The sequence below is a fragment of the Bombus vancouverensis genome, chromosome 3 (genome assembly GCF_051014615.1).
Source record: "Bombus vancouverensis nearcticus chromosome 3, iyBomVanc1_principal, whole genome shotgun sequence".
NCBI classification, from domain to species: domain Eukaryota; kingdom Metazoa; phylum Arthropoda; class Insecta; order Hymenoptera; family Apidae; genus Bombus; species Bombus vancouverensis.
Window position 1 is genome coordinate 17,584,970 of NC_134913.1, and position 27,823 is coordinate 17,612,792.

The 27,823-nt window shown below is 37.7% G+C and overlaps 1 protein-coding gene across 8 annotated transcripts in view; it reads left to right on the forward strand.

Annotated features, from left to right (window-relative positions):
* LOC117154049 (RNA binding protein fox-1 homolog 2) overlaps positions 1-27,823 on the forward strand; it is a 330,394-nt gene that overhangs the window by 264,971 nt on the left and 37,600 nt on the right. For all 8 annotated transcript variants that reach the window (XM_076617305.1, XM_076617307.1, XM_076617311.1 and 5 more), the window contains 2 exons: positions 1,226-1,280; positions 12,371-12,391. In XM_076617305.1, coding sequence (XP_076473420.1) covers positions 1,226-1,280; positions 12,371-12,391 — 76 coding nt within the window. The remainder of the gene's footprint in view (positions 1-1,225; positions 1,281-12,370; positions 12,392-27,823) is intronic.

The following is a 27,823-nucleotide window of genomic DNA, read 5'->3' on the forward strand; positions in this document are numbered from 1 at the left end:
TTTCATTCTTGGCCTCAAAGACAAAAATTCTTACTCGAACGAGTCCTTCTATTTCCATTCTTCGTGTTGTTATATATTTTATGAATTATCTTTCATTAATAATTGCATTTGCGAAGCATCTTCGAGGCCAAGAATTTAATTGCAGGATTTTTAACAGGTTTCTCGAATTTAGATAAGATTTCAAAGCAGGAGGAGGATCGAATCAATTCTAAATTTGGCGAAATTATTTATATTGTTGTAACAAACATTTTTTTTTTACATTAAAGTCCTTTAGATTTTTCTTCGTTGCCAAATTGACAAATTGATGATCGCTCGAAGAATCACGAAAGATATTATTGTACGGCAGCTGTACGTCGCCAGAATTGTTAAAATTATAATTAAATTATATCGGTCTAACTATTTTCCTTAAAGTTTCCATCTTTGTTTTCTCTTTTTGTGGAATATGTATTCAGTGAAAATTTAAAGGATGTCAGTTCGAAGGGAAGATGCGACTTAGCAACGCACAGCTGCAGTTATTTTCACATTTGTCAGTTGATCGATGCGCAGCGGCGATTTATCCAGACCTGCACGCTTTTCCGTGCTGAATTTCGAGGAAATGAAAATTGAGAGGCCGATATGGGGAGAAATTGCATTCTCCTCTTTGATTGCGCATCCATCAACGTGTCCTCGATCGTGAGATTCGTGCGTGACCCACAAAATTCCTGTTGTTGGTTCTTGAACCATTCCAATCCGCGTCTCATTCCTTTCTACGTGTCAGCAATCGGCAAATATAAAAGAACAATACATATAATTCTCCTTCTTCGTCAGAAGTGTAAATTTCACTCACAATTTCTATAACGAGTTCTTCTATTTTCTATTTCTCTTTTGCGATTTTTCCTTTTTTCAAATAAACGCAATATCTTATATAAAATTTTAAGAATTTACAAAATCCATATATCTATGTTAAAAATATAGAAGCTTGAGTTATGAGAAGTTCAAAGTGAAGTATCTTAAAGAAACATTTGCAATGTATAAAATTTACACGATTTTTCTCTAATTCTATTTTCTTTTAATTTTCGTTCGACAAAATTTTCGTGAAAATATCGATAGAAATTGTCGATGAAATTTCTATTCAATGTATACGAAGAAGAAACGTCAACACGAATCTGCCGATCGATCGATAAGAATAAAATTTGTATAGTAAGATATAACCGAGAGATATTTTAATATTTTGTTTATTTGACAGGTGAACAACGCGACAGCGAGGGTGCAGACGAAAAAACCACCGACGGTACCCAACGGTAGGTTTAATCTTATTTTTCACGCTTACAAATCTTTCTTTACAAAATACAAACAATGTAGAAATCTTATCCACAGTTGTGCGTTTTAATTCACGCGATTCTTTAATTTCCATTTCTAATCAAAGATCGCAAACTTGATGCTAAATAATGTTATGGTATTTTCGATGCTCGTACAATCTTCGCAGGCTCTTCTATTTTTCGCTAAAGTAAATATGCGATCGGTGCTTCGTTTGATTAAACGTTTATTCTGACTGAATTAATTAAGATGGAAATTTAGCTCCTTGAAACGCGTGAATACGAAGCTGTGAGCCATTCGATCGTTTTGCGAATGGAGATGAAATAGGCAAAGAATATTAGACGAATCGTAGAATATGATTCTTTACGAGGAGAGTCCGCGTTTCTAATCCGATCGATAGAGCACTAAGAGCTCGTGCAAGCGATTGACTTTAATCTAAATCTAATCGCGATTGCATTGCACGAGCTTGTTAAAATCGCAACTTAATCCGGATCAACAGCACCGGCCATTTGTGGACGAGATCTGTGTCGAAACGTCTATTCGTACTTGGAGAAACTCGAAGAAGTCGTGTTTCCTTCCATAGCAACGATTTCTTCCTCCTATGATATTTTCTTAAACGTCCGAAAAGTTTCTTTCGTTTTATGCACATTTTTCGTTTTATGTTATTTTATCGAATTACCTATGATTCGTTTTGTTCTGTCAAGATAAAGATCACAACGTTCGACAGATTAGATTTCATGTTTGTATAAAAATGCATCGTTGTAAAAGACGTGTCTGTAGAAGAAAGACACTTTTCGGACAACCTAATATTTCCGAATGGGGACGTTCGATCGATCGAAAACTCGGTGACTGTCGATTAAATGAAATTTCTAAGATGCTTTCGTAATTAATGAAACAGCAATGTTTCAAACACGAGTCGAGTATTTTTGTCGGAGGTAAATTACGACGTGTTCTTCGCGTTACTTCGCTTATCTTGAAAATTTATTAGAGCCAATTTAAGACTGATGTGATGTAGATGAACTTTCGACTTAGCGGAGGATTAATTAAATCCAATGGACAGATGTGATTGATAGAGAGGATGTGTAATAACAGAAAATTGACGTTTTGTTGAGTAACTGTATTCGAAGGAGAAGATTGATTAGCCGAAGTGATCGAATATTACAGAGATGAAATTTATTTGCAACATTATCGTATCAGTAATTTTTCAAAGTTGAGATAAACCCAAGTGAACAGGAAAAATATATAAAACGATGATTAGATACAAACAAACAGAACGATATACATGCAATGTACAATTATTTATGCAACTCACAGATAGTTACATACATGCAAAACGCGAAATTAAATGGAATTAGCTGTTAATTAATACAAATCTAGGTAAATACGATATTATAATTAATAATTACTATCATCCAGCTATCATAACACAATTATAAATAATCGACACTAAAACAACAATAACTATGATTGACTGCCAAGTATTTCCCAACGCGAAAGCCTAGTACGAATAACCCGTATCAGACGCACCAACGTGCGATGAAAGCGTCTCTAATTATAGTCAAACTTGTTAATCCATAATGGGTGACCGATTGACGCGCCACCATTTGAAGAAACGAGATTCGATTCGATTCGTTTGACCACGTGCAACGCGCGTGTAATGCATTTTGAAACGTTGCTTCTATCGCTCTCCGAGAAATTACGTTTGCGAAATACGCGTGTTCCCATAGATTTCTTGGAATCGAAACCGAGATACTGTCGGATAAATAAGGAGCTAGAAAGTTACTCTGTTGATTACGTAAAGTAAAATTGTCCGAAGTATCGAATTCAAAATTCCGCAAAATCAGAGCGAGCTGTAAAACTGCAATTCATAATGTTTATTAAATTAAAATGATAGATCAGAGATTATAGAATTAAGCAGAAAATCGTAGGAAGTAAAATTATCTAACATACCGGATATGCTGAAGATTACAATATTTTTCAACAAGTGGGTCGTTATATATACAGGGCGGTTGGTAACTTGTGGTACAAGCGGAAAGGGGGCGATTCTACGCGAAAAAAGAAGTCGAAAATATAGAATAAACATTTTTCGTTTGAGGCTTTGTTTTCGAGAAAATCGACTTTGAATTTTCGCTCGGTACGCGTGCACTTTATCGCGTCTCGTTATAACGGATCTCACTGTAGATCGTTGTCTCGATTGACGTTACTTTTTAATTTTTAAAATTTTTAAATTTTACATTTTTATTCTATATTCTCGACTTCTTTCTTCGCGTAGAATCACCCCCTTGCCGTTTGTACCACCAATTACCAACCACCCTGTATATAATATTTTTTCACGAGGTTTCAAGGTTATCTGTATATTTTTAAACGGAACCCTACATCTTTTTATCCATCGATTGATGCCTCTTTTCATTCTCTATACGAAAATATCGAGGTAAGACTTGGCGTACGACAAATTCATAGCCTCGTGTTTATCTTTCCCTCGTTTCTCATGCGATACATTTGATAAAATTAACATAGAAGTATCTTTTAAACTATACATTTTCCGACACAAGTGCCCACCTTAATACTTTTCTATGGAGAATAAAAAATTACGTGCGTTGACGTAGAAAGATATACAGAGTTCTATTTTTAAAAATACCGATAATCTTGAAATTTCCTTAGAAAAAGAAGGAGAAGAAAGATAGAATGAACTTGAAAAAGAAATCTTTCCACCGTTACGCGTTTCCCCTGAAATAGTTTAACCGCGTCCTGAGAAACTTCTTCGTGCGATCGCGACTAAGGCAGATATTTTCGTGATCTCATTTAACTGAGACACCCTGTATTACACATTTTGACTTAAAGAGGACAGTAGAATTCTACACAGAAAGTCAATTAGTCCACAAAGAAGGAATTTTTCTAATCCGCTAAACGATCGACCAACGAAAACAAACGACCGATTGATAACTGTTCCTTCGATCGAACCAATTCCTTTCTCGACCGCATCCCGCAATGAAATTCACTGCAGCATTCAAATCGCGCAATTAACCGCAAGCTGCAGCCACTAGGTACCACACGCGGCACGATTAAGGCCGACGGAGAACGTTCGACGCCTGACTGGTATGCGTCCTAACACAAACGTCTCGTAACAACCGCCTCGACCGCCATTCCCACAAATTCGCCTTAGTCGTACGTCGATTCTCGTCACCCATCGAATTCCTCCAACGATAAAGTCGATTTCAGTTCATTCCATTAACTGTGTTTCTAAAGCTTATCGAACGATTGGGACGCGGAGCGATTAATAATCCGCTTGTCGGCATACGTGTCGCTGATAAAACGGTGAAAGCTGGAACGAACGACCGCGGCGACGTTTTATCATTTGCCGTAACGTCGATGGGGAAAATGGTTGAGCCAATCTGTGAACGCAGAGAAATTTCCCAAACCAAACTCGGTTATGCTTGCACCATTTAACTTGTACAATTCCCTGCGCGCGGAAACTCGCGGTAAATCGTGCAGGAAGTCATCATGTTCTAATTTATTAACAGAAATTACAAGGCATTGAATTCAAAATCGTCCCAGACGAAGCGTTGTATAGGTACATAGAGGCGTTCGACCACAGTTTCGCTATTGTATGGATCGAGCGCGTTCCGGTCAGGACGATATTTTTGTCGAATGCCGTTAATCTTAACAAAAATGTCAACGTGACGTTAACGTTTCGTATGAAATTCTTTTTCGTCCACCTGACATCGTTGGACGATGAAAATTTTCATAAATGCACGAGCATTCGCCAACAACTGATTACGGATAGCGCGGATAAAAGACAATTTTAAAGCGAGTATAACGCGGCACAAAGCTGACGGGTTATGAAAAAATCTCTCAACGTTATTACTTGACGCAGATTCTTAGAATTTACGATTGCAATTTTAAAGTAAAGCCTCAAAGGAACGAACGAACGGTATAATTCCTAAAATACTAATCTCTGTCGATACGTTGCAATTGTCTTTTTGCCTGCTGTGCCGCGTATCCTTTTTCCTTGTTCGTCCTGGAAACATGTACAAAGCTATAGCAGAGAGACGACAGAGTGAATATTCCAGCGATCTATCATCCACGGAAAAAGCCTTTTTCCTTGACGCGAGTCTTGAAAATTTCATTCCATCGCTAAGCTTTCCTTTTTCCTTCTCCTTGGCTCGTGTTTCGTCATTTTGTCACGTCATCGAAGGAAAAGGTTTTCGCATGAACGCGTAAATTTCGTACCGAAACGACGCGACCTAAGGCGAAGGCTCCTCGCGTCGCGACCAAAAGTAGACGCTAAGTCGTTGATGTTACGCGTATTATACAATGTGGCCCTGAAAGAGAAACGTTTATGGAAATTCGCCGCTATAGGACCGTGGCAGTGAATTTTCACCCGAGTCGAAAATATAAAACGTAATCCGTTGATATGGAAATTGCTGTTGCGGAATAATGCCGATAAAATTGCGCTTGTGGCGTTATCTGTTATTGCGGAGAAATTAGATGTCGTCCGAATTAATTAAATTCTCCCCGCTACCCGCAATGATGGGGACGGGGATGGGTGGTATTTGTATGTGCATCATGCGAGATGTTCACCGAACGAGCCTCGATTTAATATTGTCTTTGTTGGTTGATTGATATCATGTCCAGTTCTTCTCGGTTAATCGCTAATTTTCTCTTATTAAACAATATTCTAGAAATAATCTAATTGTCATTTTGTATTTTCATAATAGTACATGTAATTATTTTGGTAGTATATATTACAGTAATATTTTGTAATATTACTAAATATATATTATTAAATCAACGAGAGCGAAAAAAATGAAAATTCATAATTTTAGTACTTTTAGAACACGTTCTGCATCAAATTATTTTTCGGTACGCTGTTTCATATACGTGTAAAAATACTCTCTTTTGTGGTTTTTGATCATTTTCTCTGATATGGAATATTACCTTTTTCATAAAATAAATATTCATTGTGTCTATTCAATTTATAAAATGAATAAATATCCATTTTCCTATAACGTATTCATGCATATGAAATGTATAATACAACAAATTCAATTTCCACCGTAGAAACTTCACTTTACTTTCATACGTGATCAATTACAGCTTTTATCCTCATAGACGATTCCATTAGAAAAGATCACGTTCCTTCTTATAAATGATCAATCGCAATCTTTATTCTTGCAGGCAAACGAAATTCCTATTACAGAGGGTTAAATGCCTTGCCATAATCGACTTCTTAGATAGCAGAAAAAGACCTTTCTGAATGCGCAGCAATTTCCTCGCATTTCACGAGAATTCCACGAGAATTTCGTTCTCGTTATCGGTGTCATCGATTGCAAGTATCGCGGCATCGTGTGAAATTCGTGTAACGATTTCTCCCGAGGCTTTGGTGCTCGGTAACTTTTAATTTTCCTCCGGCGATGGGTTACCAGCGAACCGACCACCCCGTCACGTTTTTCCACGCGCTGCTTTATGGAACATTTCCCCTGGGGTGATGTCTACGTGGAATCGCAGTTTCTTTTGCTTACTTCTCTCGCTCTCTGCTCGGTCTCTATACTTTCAAAGCGAATATTTCTAGCTGACAGACGAACCATCGTCTGCCAAAGATTGTCCTTGAATCACAGTTTAACGAAATGGCCACGATATCTCCAGGATAGAGTTTGCGGAAACTTGTCGTGAAAGAACACCGAGGTCACCCTGTTTGCCATCAAACTTTCTCGTTCGTGGAAAACCCGATATTTCAACGTTTCAAAAGTTAAACTGATCGACTACTATCTTCGTAAATTTCTCAGTTTTATCACTCGGGTATAGAATTAAGGTAAACTTTGGAAAGTAATTTTGTGGAAAACGTCATCGCTTCTTTTTATTTTTCGATTTATAGGATTGATCAGTGAGCAGTTTATTTAACGCTAGAATCGTCGACGGTTTATTTATGAAACTTCCACCGAAGAAATAAGAACGAGAGATGTACAAACGCCACATAACGTAGGAATATTGGAGTTTTATTCGCGAATGTAAATGAAAATATTAGCAGCTATGCGCAATAATAAAATAACAATAGCTTTCAGTGTAATTTCATTTCCAACGATTCGTAAAGAGAATTTTCTCGTTTCTCGATCGAACCATGGTCTTCGAAGAACATGTCTTTGTCCATATAGTTTGCAAAAAATCATTGACATTTCCAAAAACCCACCATTATAAATTTATCAAATTTCTGTGAAACATTGGCCTGTCTGATGATCTGTTACTCGAACAATTCCAGTATTAAATGAATAATTTCACCTGATACGAACGAGAAATATGGGCCAGAGTGACGAATTTATTTCTATCCATTTCCATCTCTACGGACGCTTTAAATTGCGTTGTTTTCGTCACGGACAAAGGTATCGCGGAAGATAAGCTGGCTCTGTTTGTCGAACGAATCTTCGATAGGAATCGACGTTTACTCGAGTATAAAAATATCGTCCTAGAAATCCAGTTTCGCCTTTGTACCTTCTTACAATCGTTCTACTTTTGTATTTTTACTGCTCGTCAATGAAATTCAATTGCATCTGTCTACTTCTCGATCCTAGGAATCAGTTCTTCTCTCATAATTCAATTTAATCGAGATTCTTATAAATAATAAACTTTACACTGTACTTTAACGTACGTCCTATTAATCTAGCACGTGTGTATGTATATTCTGCGATTCTGTGTATAATATAGAAGCTGTGTACCGGCGGAAATAATTTTGCAAATGGAGAGCGGAAGATCTCCCAACGGTAACATCGTCGTTCGCGAATTACCAAGAACAGCCTACGACGAGAAATATCCAGTGAAGCGAAAGTTTCGCGGCAGATCGAACCCTGGAATATTCGCTAGATTCGTTTCCCTCGCAAAGAAAGCCGTATATTCTTACCTCGTATCGAGGTTACGACGAACGAGACTTTTCCGACGAATCAGTCTTTTCAAACCTCTCGGATATCGATATGCGATTTTTTCTTTTTGCCTTGTCTATCGTTGAAAATTCTTCGAATCGGACAGAGCAGGCGAGGATCTCGATAAGTCACGTTTTATGGAAGAGCAATTTTAAAATTCAATACTCGTCGATCGATTCCACGTTAAAATTATCTTTCCATTTGATTTTTACATTAAAATACCTGCTTTCGTCGTCGCCTTAAAAATTTAAAAAATAGTAATAACGTCGATTGATTAATAACGATCGAGTTAAGCTAACGTAACGATTAAACTATTATTATTCATTTGATTTACAATTAAAATAATTCAAAAGGCCTATCCCTTTGAATGACAATATAATAATAATATTTTATAATCGATCTGTGATTATAATTATAAAAATAATAACTACGTGACAGCCAACGTGTTGACCGCAGTATTACTCTGTTATTATCTCTATTAAAGCAGTTTCACCGCGCCGGAAAGACACTCTATCGCCGTGAAAAATTTACGAAGCGACCAACCGCACCGGTCTTTCTCAGGGCAATAAGAAACAGAGACAGAAGTGTTCTTTTTATACGCCGTGCACGGTGTTTTCCCGGTGGCGTTTCGTCGACAGCGGGAACATTTCGTGCCGACCAGAGGAAATTTACAGTGGAATGGAACGGTGGGTGCACGTAGCCTCGCGAAAACATACCACGTAACGCCACTTTTCCCTGCTTGTACGTCGCTCGTTGTTTCCGTAATATGTTTGCACAGGCTATGTTCCCCTGTGTAATTTTAAAGAAACGGCCGTTTCGCGTTGCCCTAGAGGAAACGATACACGTTGTGGGAGACGTTGGCGGTTCCAACGCGGTTCACAGGATCGAGATCGAAATGGACGCTGAGAGAAACGCGAGAGTGCGTGCAATAGGAATCCGTGGACATACTGTTAAGATGGTACAGCGACTGAACATAGAATCGTGGAAAAAAAAATTGTCGCTTAACCTCGCCGCGTTTTTTCTGTCACTTTGAACGTAATTTTATTTTATTTTATTCTATTATTTTTTAATTGAAACATATCTTAAGTTGAAGCAAAATGCGATGAAATTGCTGCCTATACGCAATATCTCAATTCGATTTTATGTCAAATATTCCCTTGGAACATTAGAAATTCTTTTGTTCTTTTCAAATGAGAGTAAAAAATCGAAATATAAAAAATCGAGGATCGTAGAGGCGTCATAAGTATACGGACACGTGTTTGTTTTTGACAAAACGTAATTTGGCTAGAAAATTACTGGTAGAAAGACTGAGGATAATTTTATCCTTCATTGTATCGAATATAACTCTACAATAGAAATCGAAGGTATTGAAACAAAACTATTAGCATAAATATCGAAGAGACTGAAAATTTATTCTCTACGTTTCATTGACTGATAAAGATAAATTGATTGAAATTGTGAAATTTGACGAATATCGAACGAAGCAGGGCAAGTGCCCTTACATTACGTTCCAAGCTTTCGATATAAAAATACGAAGCTTTTTATCGTATATAAAAAAGCACATTCTACTGATTACACAGGGTCGAATATTTCCGACTGAAAATTCTTTTCAATAGAGTCAAGCGAAGTAGTTTCGAGTCGTTTCCCCTCCGAATCGAGACGGAGCTCTTTCCCGTTCGCTTTAGAGAAACATACTTTCCATAGAAGCGATGGAACGAAACCGAGTGTGAGAATCGCTCGAATCGAGAAAGCAAACTGTGCCAAGAGCATCTTCTTGATTCGAGTGCACGAGTTTAACAACGAATACTTATATTATCTTCTTGTAGAATACAGAATGGAACGAACAATGATACTTGGAATTTGTATTCGAGATTTGCATTTAGTTAGGTCGGATAAGAGAATAGACAATAGACAGAGGTAAAATCAAACTAGATTACCTTTTGCAGATGACCTTTTTCGAGGGTTTCTTTCTACGTAATTTTGTCGACCGATTGCTTAGAGATAGCAGGACAGAATTATTAGCATTTTACTTATTGTTCTGGAATAAATATCAAAATTCTAAAGTTTCGAAATTTCAAAGGCTGACAGTTCCAAAATTTCCAAGACAGAAAATCTCAGAGGCATCAAGTTTCAAAATTTCAAAGAACCAAATATTTAAATCCTCGAAGATTCAAAATTCCACAGCTTCGAAATTTTGTAAACGACGATATTTCAAACATTTCGCCTTCAAAAACTTCGACAAGAACGAAATTTTCTCTCCCCAAATCTCTCAGCGATAACCTTCGACACTTGTCAGTTAGTTGTCAGTGATAACCCGCGAATATTTCGCGCGTCATAGCGCAACGATTGTTTATCAAGGAAAAAAAAATTGAGATTTAAATTAGAGGAAGATATGCAGATAATTTTTTGTACAGTAGCTAGCGTGTCCGTAACTGAGGCGTTCGTGGGTCATCCGCGGTTGAAACATAGCTGTTCTAGACACGGGTTAAGGTTGAACGAATAATTCGCCACCTTCCGTTTCGCTTCACCGGAGATACAGCCATCTGGCACGCGAACCTACGATTCATTCTTCCGAGCGACGTCCGCTCGTCAATGATGGCCATCCTGAGCTGCAATCGCGAATCATTACGTGCACGTGAATTATCGTTCCTTAATAACGAGTTTATGCCGCTTCGAAGCTTTTACACTCGTGATTTCAATCGGTTGAAGATGATTCAAGATGAAATGCTGATGGATTTATACAAAATTAAAGGTTTCTTCGGGTTTTCCTGCAACCATTATATTCTTTCTGGGTTATCTTGATCTTTGTAGGCTTTGAAAAAATCTAAAATAGTTCTCGAATGCTTATCAACGTCTCTACTATGTTATACGGTCAATTCGTTCAATCAAATATTCGAAACTTTTTCAGTAGAATGTTTAACGATGAAATTTCACTTAAATCGTCGGTAAGTCGATCAATTCCAGAGAGATTAAATATAATCGCACGATATGTTTATATATAATGCCAGCTTCCAATTTTAAAATAGAAATTCAATTTCTAAAATTCAATCGAAATCAAAATTAAACGAAATATACTTGCAGTAATGAAGAAATAAAAAATTGACGAAAATTCTCTTTATTTCTCTATAGGTTTCGAAATGAATCATTACCTACGCGGAATGTAGTAAATTAAACACTCGATTCATTGAAAATCGAAAACAATTCACCGGCAATTTTTGCCCATTCGCGTCACTCGAATCTATATCGGGATTTTTGATGGATTTTTACGAACCATGGAAAAATGAGCAGGCAAATGTTCGCAATGTAATGTAAGCAACGTCGAATGAGCGCCCGTTTTTATTTGAAATTCCATTATCGGTTCGGTGAAGGACCGATGCAATCCGAATTACAAATGCCGATCGAAATTGCCCGGTGAAATACGATGTTTCGCGTAATTTATCCCGAACCCTCTGTTCCCGCGTAACGATAAATCCTGGTTCGTTCGCGTATTCATGAAAAAGCCAGTCGTCACACGCGTAATATACATAGACATCCTAGTTTTATCCTAGAACGCTATTCTTTCGCCTTTTGTGAAACGTCTGACAGCAAATTCAACGCGAAGCTTTCCTATAGATCTGTTACAATGGAGAAATATTATAATATTGGCTAGAAACATAATACTAAAACGTTATGATGGAAACATAGTCTCTTCGTTTTTATCATACAGATAAGGAAAACCGTCATCTCTGATATATAAATGGAAAAATAATTTCAACGGTACGATAGAAACGTTATTACACATAGAAAGATTGAAATATCGCAATACTAGAGTGGGGACGTATTAAAAATTAAATTTGTCATGTTAATTTAAAAATTTCATGATACAGAGAAGACGATAACATATGAAAAATAATTGTTTTTTTCATTTAAATTGTTCATCCATTTTGTTTTAATTAAATTTCTAACGTAGAAGATTCTGTACAAGAACGTAGCGTAACGAAATATCGAGACTTTTTTCTTAAAGACGACTGGTCTATGTCCACCTCGCCTTTAAAAATTTTCCCGGACCATGAAAACCAAGACAGATACACCTTTTCTCTCTTTCAAACGTTTCCCAACCAACGAATCGGCAAAATGGTACCACAACGCTAACGTGAACCGTGTGTATGTGCTTTGTGTTTCAGTATGCGTACAGTGGCCAGAGGGTAGGTGCTTCCACGACGTGCCGGAATCGGCACTGCTGAATCTCTACTTCGAGATCCGTGAGAATTGCCACGGGTTTTCCTGAAGGCGATGCCAAGAAAAAGGCAGCGACAGTGATCACGGCCGAATGAAACAGAGACGTTCAACGAAACTCATCGTCGCCGAGCTACGACCGTGCTCGAAGTATCGCGACAGACAGTGAAAACCTAAAAAAAGTTTCACAATTTTCGTTTGTTTCTTCCCCAACAGCCGCCAACACACCACGACCAAGCCAACATAAAAAAAAAACAAATCAAAAGTAGAACAAAAGAAAGACAGAAAAAGACAGCCACGAGAGTATCTAGGGAGAGACTGGTTCGCTCTCAAGGGAGAGAACAGTCTGATTATCTCCACGATTCACGATAGCTCTTTTATACTGCTATTATATTTTTTTCTTATTTTTTTTTTTTCGATCGCATTTTTTCTCCCATAAACTTCGCTGAATAAAAATCAGCGAGCGTTGTCTCTTGAAACATACGATTCTACGTGTCACAGAGACGAGTTAGAGGAGGGGAAAAAAAAACGAATCATTTAAAGTTTCATGAACGAACTTTACAAGTTTTAAGATTAGACGAGACATTTTAAGGTGAAGATAATGTAGACTCGACTCGTTCAAGACACGAAATATCGCGTGAAAACGATACTTTCTTTCGTTTTCTCGCGTTACCACAGGTCTAGCACTGACCCTTAGATGGTCCTCGCGAAAAACGGCTCCGTTTTTACCGTCCCCCCCCCCCCCACGCTCTGTCTGACCCTCTTTTTTAGGGTTCTCGATGATTCCAGCAGAACCAAGGTGGGTGTACAGACTTTATTTAACTACAACTAATTGCTCGTCGTTCAACCAGCTCGCGAACTACTGTCTTATATACTCTTACCTATCGAAGTATATATTTTATCTCACGTAAATTTTTTTCTTTTTTTTTTCTGGTTAATTTTAATCTTTTCTGTCTTCTCACTCGTCTTCCCCCACCCTTGTGTACGAGGGAGAGCTCGTGCTCAATATACCAGGACCCCGATCCTACGTCTTTTTCTCTTACACACACATACACACATGTAAAAACAAACATGGAAGTGTTTGTTGGAACGTGAAAGGAGCAGTCCGTGGTCTTTCCCCGAGCCAGCGGTAGAAAAGTTACGGGAAATCTTTAAGAAGAAGAAAAATTACGCTTGATACGAACGCCTCTCTGACATTCATTAACTCTAGTTTCCAATGTTTTCGAGATTTCTCTTGTATCCTTAGCTTGTCACTCAATTTTTTACACATCGAATCTCTTTTATATCCTTCGATCTTTTCTTCTATTGTCTTTCGAATGTTTCTTTTTTAACGAAGTCCTAATATTTTACTGTTTTCACGTTCACTACCAGGTGTAATTTTTTTTCATTATCGTCTCGAACGTAAATTTCGCATATTCTTCCGATAGATGAGTGAGAGAAAATTTGAAAATGAACACGTGAGTAGCATCTATCGGTCAGTGGTAGATCGACCCGAGACAGAGCGAGCCTCTGCCTTTCCTGGATCGACGGATCGATGATTCCTAATCGCGAAAACCGATTTCATATCTCGAAGGAAACTTGAGCGAACCATAAATACCGTAAAATACCACTAGGTTCTATCGAGCCTACGTTAGTAAGCGAGAAAGGATCGATGTTCCTCTCGAATCGGAAAGAACGATCGATCCTTGAGCTCTCGAGATTCAAGCGACGTCCTTGACGATTTGCTTTTTTGCTCTCGCTGACGTTTCCACACGACCATTTTTCGCGAGTTTTCGATTAGATCGTAAGGTTAGCGTTAGTCACGGAACTACAGGGTATACGAAAGTATGTATTTTTACGACATTCCAACGATCGGAGAAGCGTTTACTTGTTTCAGCGTTAGCGTAACGTTTGTACTTTAGCTGTTTCATCCGGTTTCTTTGGACATAAATCGATACAGGGTATTATTTCTAGTGATCGTAAGAGAGTTACCTTTTATAGCGTTTTCAAAGTGTCTGTTTAAGGGCAAACTATTACTTTAGTAACGATACATTCCGTATATTGATTATAATGATCGTCAACGTGCTGTTTAAAGTTTCATGAATCACTTCTTAGCTTTGTATTGTTTAGGGAAAAAGAATTCGTCGACGATCTGGATGGCCTTAATGAGTTCCTAATCGTTAATAATTCAACTTTTTATATTCTTCTACTTTATAACGAAGCCAACAATGATACGATAATGACGGGAGAAAAAGAAGATTTGAACGCTAGAGCTATCGGTCTTGTTACAACGAAGCATTTCAAATTTATCCTTTTACATCCATCGAAAATATGCAGGTGCCTTTGACAAAATTAATTTTGTATTTTACTCGGACAGAAATATAATTACCACGCTACCTCGTTTCTGTTATATCATTTTAACGAAGCGTACTCGTGATGTTTAGCAATACGAAGGGACATTATAGGAAAATTGTATGACACAAAGAGGATCCATAGCATCGTAACGTGTCGGGAATAATCTTTTTCTACATCAACCATTCTCAGATTTTTTTCAGAGTCACATTTGCCTTTTCTAAATTGAACTGTATAACGCCAAGCGTTAAATATTCTCTAACTACTAAACTGTAGTGACGAAATAGCAATTGAGACTTCTCTGTTAAAGACAAGCTGGCTACGATTAGAGGCTAACAATATACACGAAGAACGCGTAAAATACTTGAAATACACAAGTTACACGGAACATGTGTATAAGATATTTAGGCACACGTCGAAGACCGATAGCGTTAGCATGGAATTCTCACGAAGGATACAGCTATAAGCCAAAGGTTTCGCGATAGAATCCCATCGATAGAACGAAGCAGCTCAGCCAGACAGTTGCAAAGTAAACTCCATTCCAGTGATCCAGAACAGTCAGATCGACCAATTCTCTTTCAGGATTCAAAGCACGTTGGCTTTCTCGCGTTCGTGACTTCAGGTGTTTCGCACCTAAGAGGGAAAACGGTATTACTCTCGAGACGAATTTCCAAACGGTGCTCGACGAATCGAAATACGCTCATGACACATTCCCATTGTAACAAATTGGAAAGGTAAAGTGGTGCATCAACGCGCGTCCCTTTGAAACGTTTCACTGTTGTCGGCTTCCATTCGAAAAATATAAAAGCGTGCGCCACTTTAACGTTTCCGAGATGTCGATTCGATGGAAAAATGGTACTAGTAACCGTAGTAGTGGATGGAATCGAAGCGTAAAAAACGATCGGAAAAAAAAAGGGAAGAAGACATCGATGGGGTTGGAGACTATGGAGAAGTCACAATAGAGGGCACGCAACGAAGAGAGAAAAGAGAAGAGGGAAGCGACACGATAAGAAAACGGTACAATGTTATACTGGAGAAGACAGGGAATCGAATTAAACGCCGTGACGCCTCGATCGATTCGCTTCTAAGTAGTACGAGTTGACAGGACTTGTTAGTTTCGCGGAAACTTGATTTCGATGTTTCTTGCCTCGATGTGTACGAGTGTCTCGACGAGTGTCTCCAACATTGCACAGGATAAAATAATTACGATGGAATATCGGAACCTTGATAATGAATGATAAAAGAGACTGGAGATTAAACTTGTAGAATTTGACCTCTTCGCTCGTAATATCGAGCAACGTTCGTGGCGAGGATTATAATTTCGATTTAATTGTATTTATCGTAGTATGTGGTTCGAAATTTAACTTTACCATTAAAACGTTATAGCGTTATTTGAACTTTAATTTTCATACGTTGTAACGATGTACGTAATCCAAAATGCTAATGTTATATGTAAGTTTTATTTATTAACGAAATTTTAGTTTCAACTTTAGTTTCATTGATAAACGTAGCTTAGTGACGATATCTTTTTAATATTTTCGATCCGACGCAATGTTTTATAGATTGCCATTAATGTTATACGCATATAAGAAGAAACTATCAAAAAGCAAGAGTGAGAATTAAAGGAAGTAGCGAGAAATATTAGAACGATTGGTTCTGTGTCACCAATTAATCAGCTTTTTTCCATTTCTCTGCTCTTTTTATTATCAAGGTTCCAATGGACAGATCACTCGCGCGGTTTAAGGAAAGAATGCGGTTACTGTTCGTCGGAAAGCGAGTGATTCAATGTGTTTTCTGGCCAGGCAATAAAGAAGGAGTTTTCTACTTTATCAAAAGTAACACCGAGAATTCTCACTGTCCATCTCGAACTTCGATTACGTGGCATGCATCGTTCGTATCCCTTGCAAAACCTTTTATCTTTATTTTCCATCCCCTTAGTTTGATTATAGCCTTTTCTCTCTTTCGTTTTGCTCGAACCTCGCCATTCGAGCGTCATATTCTTTTCTTTTGTCTCCTTTGATTCATCTTTATTTATCTTCTTTTATATCTCTTCCCGAGTACTTTTTGTGTGTTCTGTGCTCTTCCTGTTTTCCTCGTGAAACTTTCTGACAATCCTTTAATCCTTCGGGTTTCTATTTATTTTTCTTATCTCGTTTAATCGTGTTTGTTAAAACAGGGGAGAAAGATCGAATGATTTTTTAAAACATCCACTTTATCCGTCTGTGTTCAACGATCCTGGAAATTCTGTTTCCTTCGAGAAGTATATATCGATATTAATCGATGATGTTCCAAGAGTTACAAAATTTATGCGTATTTAAGATTCTCTTCGTTGTAGAAGCGAAGCGTTAGGTCACAAAAGCGCAAAGCAGAGTTCGAAGGAATGCATGCAGTAGGCTTTTTTTGGTCTTGATTAGTGGCGTCTAGCTTTCAGTGAGTAACACTGCGACAAGAATCCCGAACTCGATCGTAACCCGGTAGATATTGGGATATTTATCGAGCGATAGATCTTATACCAAAGTGTAGAAAGGGAAAACTTTAAATTGCTATTCTAAATTTGAAAAGAGAGGCTTGATTATATTTTTAACGTAAATTTGAAGAAGCAAAATCCAAAATTTGGAAAGAGAAAATCCTAAATTTCTAATTTAAATTTCTAAGGAGAAGGTTTTAAATTTCTATTCCAAATTTGACAAAAAGAAATTCTAGAAAAAGGCAAAAATTGGAATTTTTAGAACTTTCCTAGTTTCTTAGAAACTGTAAAAGGACAAATATCGAGACTTGAAAATTTCCCATTTTCGTAGAAAGTTAGGAATATTGTAAAGATTGATATATTGAAAAAAGGATAAAATAAGGATAAAGAAAATTAAAAAATGACAATGGTGAAAAAAAGTTACCTGTGCGCAACGAGAATGGTTCTATCGCTCGATAAAGTTCTTTTAAAGCTTGTTCGACACGCTCGACAACCGTATCCAGAAGCCCCGTCACCGTTTGCATGCCACGTGTACCACCTTTCTTCACACACGTAAAGCATTTTTAAAGGTCGTTGCAAAACCGTGTCTCTCTGCCGTGTTCTCACGTTCTCTCTGTGTCGTTCCCTGCTCTCTGTCGGCTCTTACGATTCACTTGCTACTGCGCGCCACGATCGTTGTTGCTGTACATCGTTGATGTGCACGTGCCATCCAGGAAGAAAGAGACGGACAAGGAACCAGACATCCGAAGAAACAAGCGAAACGGCGGTGTCTCGTCTACGAGTTGGTAGCTTTGTGCATTGGAGAACTCCGCGGTTTTCCATGATGCTCGATATGTAGTTGTTGAATATTCGAAGCTTCCGAGATATCGAGATACCATTGCGGAAGAACATTCCAGCAAATGTACCGCGTATTAAAAAAGAATGTTTCACCTGAATTTGAAATTCTCGTGCGCGATATGTTTGAAGGAAATTGTGAAATTCTCAATTTAGGAATTTTGCAAAACTTCCTAAATTAACGAATACTAAAAGTCTACCGATTCTGAAAATTCCTATTGGCATTAAAAAATGAAGCACGGTATTTCGACATCTCGAGGTTGCTAGACTGAATCCTATTATAAATTTATCACAAACGCACAAAGCTACCCTCGAAGAGGAACTCGTTCGCTCGAACATCCAAGCTGAAAAGGCAAAAGGTCAAGAGCACTGGAAAATAGCTCGTAGGCTCGGAACATTCTGGACTTCTGCAGGATGTCAAGAAAAATAGAGGATAACTATCGAAACTTCTCAAGCAGAGTGGACGAACGATAAGTTTCCACTAACAATAAGAGGCAATCGAGAAAATCAAAAGAGGAGAATCGAGGCAGAATCATATAGAAAAAAGATTCCACGTTGACAATGCGATATAAAGGACAGATATATGTATATATAATACACACATATAACAATCGTGAACATGGGTCAAGATCTGGTAGTAAAGAAGAAGAAGAAGAAGAAGAAGAAGAAGAAAGGATGACGAACCTTTGTGAGGATCAGATGGCCACCACCTTATGTGTTCCTCCCATGGCCTGAAACGGATAGTCGAAGAGCAGCGGACGCCAAAACGCGAAGAGAAGGAAGGAGAAAGGTCGGGATTATTTCTTAGTGTCGAATGCCAAACAAATTTTTTAAACAGAAACAATATATATATATACGAGTCTCGCCTGTGCTAGCTTTTAGTCTCTAGGGTTTCCTCTGTCCGGTGGTAAAAGCATGAGGTATTCTCGTACGTAATAATTCGTATGATTTGATTAATTTTTAGCGTAACGATTACTACATTAACCCATCGCTCTGTGCCTACCTTAAACAGTCCTCGTACTCTTTGTACCAATTTCTCTGTCAAACCGATTTATTCCTTTTCTCTCCTTCCCCATCTTTACATCCAGAAAAAACCTTGGCTGTTTAATTCCTATTTTTTGTACTCGATTAATCGATTAATCCGGCCGAATCGCGGCTCACACCGCTCGCAAACACCACCAGTCTCTAAAAGCACTCTCTCTCGTTTTTGTTTCACCACGTATCATACATTTCTTCCTTTTTTTCTTTTTTTTTTTTTTTACTTTTCAATGTATAACCGGCTGCAAGCAAATATCTCGAGTTCATATCCCGTAACACTTACGTTTGACGCATCAGTGCTGGCCTTTTGCGCGGAAACGTTGGATGATCATGGACACTCTGGTTTTTCTTTTTTTTTTTTGTCGTAGTAGATTGTGCCAAGTAGTTTTTGCGGGGATTTTTCGATAGTGGACTGACTCGCAGAGAATGGAGAGTTTTTTTTAGTAATTAGAATACTTTTGGGGGTGATTGATGCACAGCATACATTTTTTTGGATTCTTTCTTTTTCTGTGTTGATTAACGTATAGTTTCGAGGTGGTAGTGTATATAGATAGTTAGAAAGATGTTAGTCGCTTCTTATATTTAACGTAGCATGATAAATTAACCAGCGTCTGTGGGATATTTTAGAAATAGAAAATGTTGAGAGACCAAGAAAGAAATTCCAAAATTCGGAAATTAATCCTGTAAATTCTACACCTTAAATTCTTTGACATTTTAACGTTAAAATATAGAGTGTCCAAAATTCATCCATCGAATACGATAGAAACGATCAATCTGTAAGAGAAAGATCATACGATAACGTGTAGTTAAATGTCTCTCGAGCCAGCACTGTTCCGCCATCACGTTCGTTGAGAATCGAGATCGAGCTACTGGTCGAATCGTTTAACCGATTGCTACGTATTAATAATCGACCACTATGGTTAAACAATAGTCGTATTAACGATCACCACTTTGACGGTGCTCGTCACTGGCTCCTATACACTTATTATTAATCGACCCTCCATTGTCCTACCTTTCCTCTTACACTGTCTCATCCCACCTGTTCCATATCCATCCACGAAACCATAAAATTAACCCATCTTTCGTACTTCATACGTATATGTATATGTATATATAGCTATACATATATATATACATACATTACATATATATATAGATTTTTCAAATTGTTACTATTACATATATATAATAATCACGGTAATGCGCCACATATTCACTGGTTGATGACTGTCTCGTTGACAAAGGCCCGTACCTTGCCTGTGGTTGTGCTTGGTTGTGGTTGGAAAGCGGTTTTGGGAGAGAATTTTTTACTTGCTTCTTTTTTTAATAATTATTACCTTTTTTAATTTGCACGTCTCATGTCGTGGCCTTGGCTTGCCTTCATATGAGATTCACCTGTGAATACATTATATATATATTATTATATATATACCGTACATATATCTATATTGAATATACGTAACGATAACGCGTATGTATTCGTTTGCACGTTATTTTATGAAACTACGTCTCAATTTATCAGAAGATAAAACTGTAATGTATATATACAGGAAAAAAAGAAGAACAGGATCTTTATCTTCTTTCTCTTGTCTTACGAATCGTTTTTCAAAAGAAAATTCTAAACACTGTGTATACGGATACATGCGACTATACCTTATTATATTATAATTTCACGTGTTATGGTACGTCCGTCCTGGCAGTCGTACAGATTACTATACATATATATATATATATTTTGCACCTACGTACACGTACGAGAGCTGAGTAGTGTGGATTGCGGAAACGATCTTAACGTTTCCTAGTGTATCTTACACGTACGTTTTTTTTTCTTTCTTTCTTTCTTTCTCTATATTTATTTTTTTTTCATTTAATTCTTCACTCTCTGTTTCATTTTACATATTATTTGTTCCCTTAGGTTTTTTCTCTTGTTTGTTCTCTTCGTTATTTCTTCCCGCCTTTCTATCTTTCTATTCGCAGCTTGTTATCCGACGTCATTCGCGTTTTTAACGGTTATTAGCGTTCAGATGATCTTTATTCTTTTTCTTTCCTTTCTTTTTTTTTTCGTGAACGAAGAAAAGAAAAAATGTGAAACGAAAGGGTGAAAGAGGGAGAGACGGTAATGCAAGTTGTACTGGCTAATTGCTCGCGTCTTTGAAAGGCATCCGCGAAAAAGAACGTAACGAAGGGGGGAAGGGACAAAAAAGCATGCCGTCTACCAGAGAACGCTTTCTTTTATTCGTTCTTGTTACTACTTTCGTTCGTTTTATTTTTTTTTTTTTTCATCTCTTTTCTCTTATCAGAGAACGTAACGTTATCTTCTTTTCAATTAGCGTCTCTCGCTGTGTTCTCATCCGTCCCTCTTATAACAGTAATATCCTCTCGGATTCTGACGCCGGTTTTTATTTCTTTTCTTTTTCTTCTTTTTTCTTCCGAGATGAGCTGCCATGGCGGCACGGTTTGATAATATCTTTCGTTTATACTTGTTCTTTTTTTCATACTTCCCTTTTACTTTATTTAAATTTCTTTCCTGCGTTTCAAGTTATTCTCATCTATTTAATATTCTACTGATCGTTTATGATATATGTACCACTCGCTATTTTCGTTATTTTCTTTTTTTTTATGTTCGTTCTTTTCTTCATTCTCTTATTTCATTTTTATTTCTTTGGAACTGTTGTTATTGATTAATGTTATTGGATCGTGGCACGGTGTGTTAGTTGGCGAGAGACATGACAGTAATTTTTTGGCCGGGCGAAGGTTGCTGCATGCTCGACAAGTGCCGCCTTTGATTTAGTGGTAACTAATTAATTCTCGTATCGCATCGTTCAGACAAGACCGCCTCGGTCACGCCGCTCGCTGTTTCTTTTCTAACACGATTATTTCTATAATCGATTCCTTGACAAGCAGTCGACTGAATTTGTCAATTCAATGAATGTACTATTTCTAAGTGAGCTTAGTTTCTTCAATGGCAAATTTTTCCGATATCTTTCATACGAAAATCTCGACATTTGAAAATATCTTGCACAGAGGTAGCACGTAATATACAGAAATATATGAAATATCCAAAGTACTCGCTGTAATATCTGACAAGTCAAGAAAATCTCTGTTTAGATTTCGTTTCCTCAGTTGTATCTGAATATTCGCCATCCAGTAATCGATTGTAGCAAAATCGTAAACATGGAATCGAAAAGTCACTGAATCACCGAATCAAAATCGAAACAAAATAAGATTGGTTTTCTATTCAGAACGGAGTAACATCCAGAGTACAGCTATCGCCATAAAAGTCAACCAAAATTTACACGCGCGAATCCATGGAAATTTTGTCCAATCGAAATCCATAGAAAATTAAAAATACGAAAATCCTTCGACACGCGAGACAAATAATTCTCGAGTTCCGCAAGACCAAAGATGCCTTCAGTGTAGTAAAAAACGCGAGCTTCGTTGCCGTTCGCGGTGTCTTTCTTTTTTTTTCCAGCAGACACGAGTACATCTATACGTATACATATATTTATAACGTTCACCTTACTTACTGATTGTTTCGCCTGGCATTCACTAATTAGTCTCAGTGCGTAGCCTTAATTAGTTACCGCTGAGCGTGCAAGCACCGCCAGCAATTAGTAGTCACCCCTCGAAGGGGTGCGCTTTTTTGAAAGCTCGACAGATAATCCTCTGCTCCTTGGAACAAGCAGAAAAGGGAAAAGAGAAACGACGTTCGTATTTCCTTCTCTCTCATTACATTTTTGTTTCTTCCTTTCTTTATATTTGTCTCTTCTTATTTTATTCTCCGTTGCTCTTTTTTTTTTTTTTTTTTTTTTGTTTCACGAGAAAAGGTATTACGCTTTTAACGCGTAGACGATTCTTCGGAAGAGAAAACGTCGATTCCTTCTGTTCTTCCTTTTTGTTTCTTTCTCACGGTTTCGTTAGGTCGAATGAAAGATAACCGGAGAATCGCGTGGTCCGTGTAAACGGCGAAGGAACGGGATTATTAGCTGCAATGATGCCTCGCAGGAACAGTGTTTTTCTTTCCGGATCGATCGGAGCGCGTTGCGTTTAGTCTACGAACCGTGGGATCTTCGCGAGCTATCGAGATAAACGATGGATGTTAAAGGTAAAATAATCGTAGCGAAGTAGATAAAGTTATTCTTTGATTAATGGAAAAAGAACGTGGAGAAATAGACGGTGGGAAACCGTCGACTTTGAAAACGTGCGAAATGATCAGGTTCAAATATTTCGGAAGTAAAGTTCACGATAGAGTAGACAACTTCGTGGTATAACTCGTCGTTAACTATTTTCTTTGTTTTTCGTTGATTTTGTTTAGCAAATTGATCGATTGATTTTAACTAGATGGAAAGAAAAATTCGACGAGGATAGAGTTTCAAACTTTCTGAAATAATCAGCTCAAAAAACTAATTGCCTCTCCCTCTGATGCTTACATTAGCATTTTATTAATTCTATCTGGAGCGTAGGACAGAGTTTCAAAATTTATGCAACTCCAAAGCAAAGTTTACTCGCGATAAAAAAAAATTTTGTTTCGTCTTTTTAATATTTGTTTAACGCTAGAACTACTAAGATCCATCGAAACTATCATTTTTGCAAATTACTAAAAACATACAGGCGCTTTTAACAAAATGAATACCGAAATCCTAGAAAAATAACAACATGATTGTAATATGTCTATCTGTTTTCATTCGAATTTTCATTATAATTCTCTTTACACAGTGCATCTGGGAATATTTTTAAAAGTTGACGTCTATCGTTAACCTTATCGTATTATAAACTCCATCTACAGAGCGGACAAAGAAAAAAATCATAAAGACGATAAGATAATAGAATATTACGAGTCGTGCAATAATCAGGCAACCGATATAACCAAGAACCGAGCAAAGAACGGAAAAACAATATCCTCTTCTTTGTATTGCATAATCGTACACGTGTAAGGAAACACATTATACATATTCGCAAGAACAAAGCACGGTACGTGGAGTATCGCGATCGATCGAATTAAACGCGAGAACGATATCGTTTTGTGTAGCATTCGAGCCATTGGGAACTGCTTTTATACATTTTCTCGATAGATAATCGTTCAGTAGGTAGTTCGTTTCATCCGTTATTTTTTTCCCATTTGAGAAACATACGGAACATCGGTAGAGAAGCTCACTTTTTTTTCATACTAATCTCTGCATCTACTATTTATTTTTTTTGCGTAATTACTCACATTGCTCGGAGTGCAGTACCTACTATGTCTATTGTACCATTCGTTTGTGTCTTTGTTTCTTTTTTTTTTTTTCTTTTCTTCTTTTCTTTCCGTTCTGTTGAATGGCTTTCGTACGAAGATCATTATATGATATTATTATTATCGTTATTAATGACTATGATTGTTATTTCTGGAACGAATCGTTTCTTAGTGCATGAATTATGGATCGATGAAAGAACTGTGACGAGGCCCGGACCAGTTTTTTTTCGAAATTGCGAGTTTTTCGAATATTTATCTGTGTAGCGACATCGTTGTATACTAATTGTTATATCCAGCAGAGAATGCATTTTGTTACCGCTTCAGGAACACGTGTTGCTTGCTCGAAGAGCAACGAACTTCCGGTTTTTCGCACCTTGGAATTTAAATAGAGTTCATCCTCCTTGTCCACCGACCTCGAACGATCCAGCGTTCAAAGATGCGAAAGATTCCGAGCCCGACAACAAGATAGCCGTTGCTACTGTTTCCAAGTGTTTATCAGGCAAAGTTAACCGTTTGAAGACTCGTTGGAAAGTCGAGTCTCGATTCAATGAAATTTTCTAAGGCCGAACTAATTTGTTACCGCGTTAAACTGCGATCTCTCCTTTCCGCGAAGTTCACTTTCTTTGACACAAATTTCATTCGTTCGCCGAAGCTAAACGAGCACTTTACACCTAAACTTTTGCTCATTACCGACATCCCTTTGACGAACTTCGATTTTCGATTTCCGACAATGCGCTTGATTTTAGTCCCGCATAATCTCTAAATATTTGACAGTGATATTTAGCTTTCGCAACTGCTACAGAGAAATATGTTAATTCGTTCAAATCCTGAGCTATTACAATGAAAAGTTTCAATCTGTATTTACCCATTAGACGTATAAATAATTGAAAGTCTTTAGATTTTACCAATTTTTAAGAAGTTATTTCTTTAGACCGAATGATTCCTCAGATCTACAGCGAGTTTTAAAAAATGAACAATGACGCGTTGCTGTTTGAATAGCGAAACGACGCGTTTCAAACCAGAGATGGTTCACGGATCAAGAAATAATTAGCTTTCAGAGATTAAGAATCCAAGCGACGAATTAACTCGTTTATTCGTTTTTTTCGGTTCAAAACAGGTTAAAATATGCTTGAAAGCAAAGGCGGCTAAAGTAAAGGAGCTCGGAATCTTTCGCGATAATCCAGCCAACATCTTTCCCTTTGAAATTTGAAACCATCCCTATTCGAATACTGAATACTGACCAAAAAAAGATTGGTCCAGTGATTTCTCCTGGTCGAGAGATGGACAAACCCGCTCTCCTATTCAAGAAAGATGAAAATTGCCAGGTCATGCGACGATTACCATTAGTCGAGTCCTGAGAACGTTGACGTTACCACGCATAATTGGCAAAGAGGAGTAGCGAGTAATCTACACACACCTAATCACTGTTGCTTTACTCGTGGCTCATGCGACTGTGGTTCTCTAGTGCATTTGACTTTTCGCCCCCGGGTCTGCCGGTGTTCCGCGTCTGCCTCGATGTGTGTACTCTATTTTCGCTCTACTTCTCTTGTCACCCTCTCCATCCTCTATTCGCCATTCCTTTCTCTGCTGTCACACCTTTTGCGAATCATTGTCGCGAGTCGTAACTATTCCTTTCTATCGAGTCGTGATTACAAGACGTGATTATTTTTCTCAACTTTTTTTTTTCTTGTCGATGAGATTTTTAGGATACGAGTTGAGAAATTTTTAGCCAGTTTTAAATTAATTACGTTTGTTGAGACTAGCGGTTCTCGGAATTTTTCGTATATTTTTTCTCTCTTTTTTTTTTAGGATCGCTCTGGAATTTTTATCGCGAAAAATTCGATGAAATGTTTATGGAGGCTGCAGTTTATCGAGACGAGCGATTCTTGGAAAATTCTTTGGAATTTCACTTGCAGAAGGTGTAGCGAATCTACTCATCTATATGTATAGGATACGTTTGTTAGAAGCAAAGAGTCTTGGAAAATCTCTTTGGAATTTTGATCGCAAAGGATTTAGCGAAATTTACGTAAATATCTTTGATACATGAAAAATATCATATCGGTCGATCTTTATCGAGGAATCTTTAAATTCCTTAGATTCTTTCTATCCGTGTAATCTCGAAAGCGTGTTTCTATTATCTTCCATGAATCTTCAAAAATTCATCCTTCGAACGAAGAACCAGCGGTTGTCAGAAGAAATCGAGTCGTGAATTTAATCTGAACGCGATTTTAAAGAGATCATTCAGCAGGTAATTCGGTTGATCGGCACATTCGATCTTTGCGAACGCATTAATCTCTTGGCTGCGAATTCGCCTTCCTCGTCTCTAATTCAATCTCGCTTAACGATCCTCACGTGACGTTCCTTTTCTCTTGGAAATCACATTGTCATCCTGTCTCTCGAACGATTTGTCGATGGAAAACTGTAAATCAGGCAGCCAGGTGAAATCTAAAGTTTCGTCTAAACGAGTTTCTATTCCATGTTTCAATCATGGTAAGACCTTTCAATCTTCCACATTCCAATCTTGCATTCGTTTTAATTGAAAGAAGGATTTTTAGTGTTTCAACCCTTCCAAGACTAACGAGATCAACTAGCGTGATCGAAGATATTCGAAGAATTACTTTCCGGGAAGATAACTGAGTTGCTATAATTTTTTCGACAGCGCTGAGACCTATGAAACGTTCGGAAGATGACAGAAACGATAAAAAGTATGTTGACTTTAGAAAGTTTAGAGATTCGGTGAGGAACAAGCCAGAGAATGTTTCTCCATTGGGATCATTTGCTGTATAAAAATCCTTTGTACGGTTAGTCGGTGATTTTGCTGCGGAAGCGTCGAGAAAGACGAATTGTTTTCTTTTCACCGTGCAATTCTTCGCTATACGGATACGTCCGCGGGAGCTTTCGAAAGAAAATTGCTACAATAGGAGAGAGAAATTCGAGCTGGTTCGCCTCTCTCTCTCTCTCTCTGTTGTATCGACTTATTGCCTTTCTTCGCGTGGAAACTCTCCAGGCAGCGAAAAAGGAGTTGATGGAACGAATTGAAGGACAAAGAGGTGAATCGTGCGCGGGCAAAGCAAAACGGATGCTGCAGAATAAACGGCGGTGCGATGAAATAATATTTGGCGCTGGGATAGATGAGAAGTATTAAGAGATTAAAGGATGTAACCGTGAGACCGTGAGTAGAGTAAAATTAAACGAGAAATTGCGACGTAGCAGGCAAAGAAGCGAAAAATGGTAAAAGAGTCTATCGCACAGAATTTTCAATATTTTTTAATAGAATAAAATACATAAAGACGTAAGAGGATAAAAGAAAAAATCGTATATTACAAGCGAAAATATATTCTAAAGACGGGTACGTGGTGAAAACGATGGGAAACCATTGCGCAGAATTTTTAGCATTTTATTTTTAATATAGAACCGAAAGGAAATGGAAAATTGTATATTATTAGCCGGCAAAATGAATTTAAAAGGGAACGAAACGACGCAGCTAATGAAAAAGTGTTG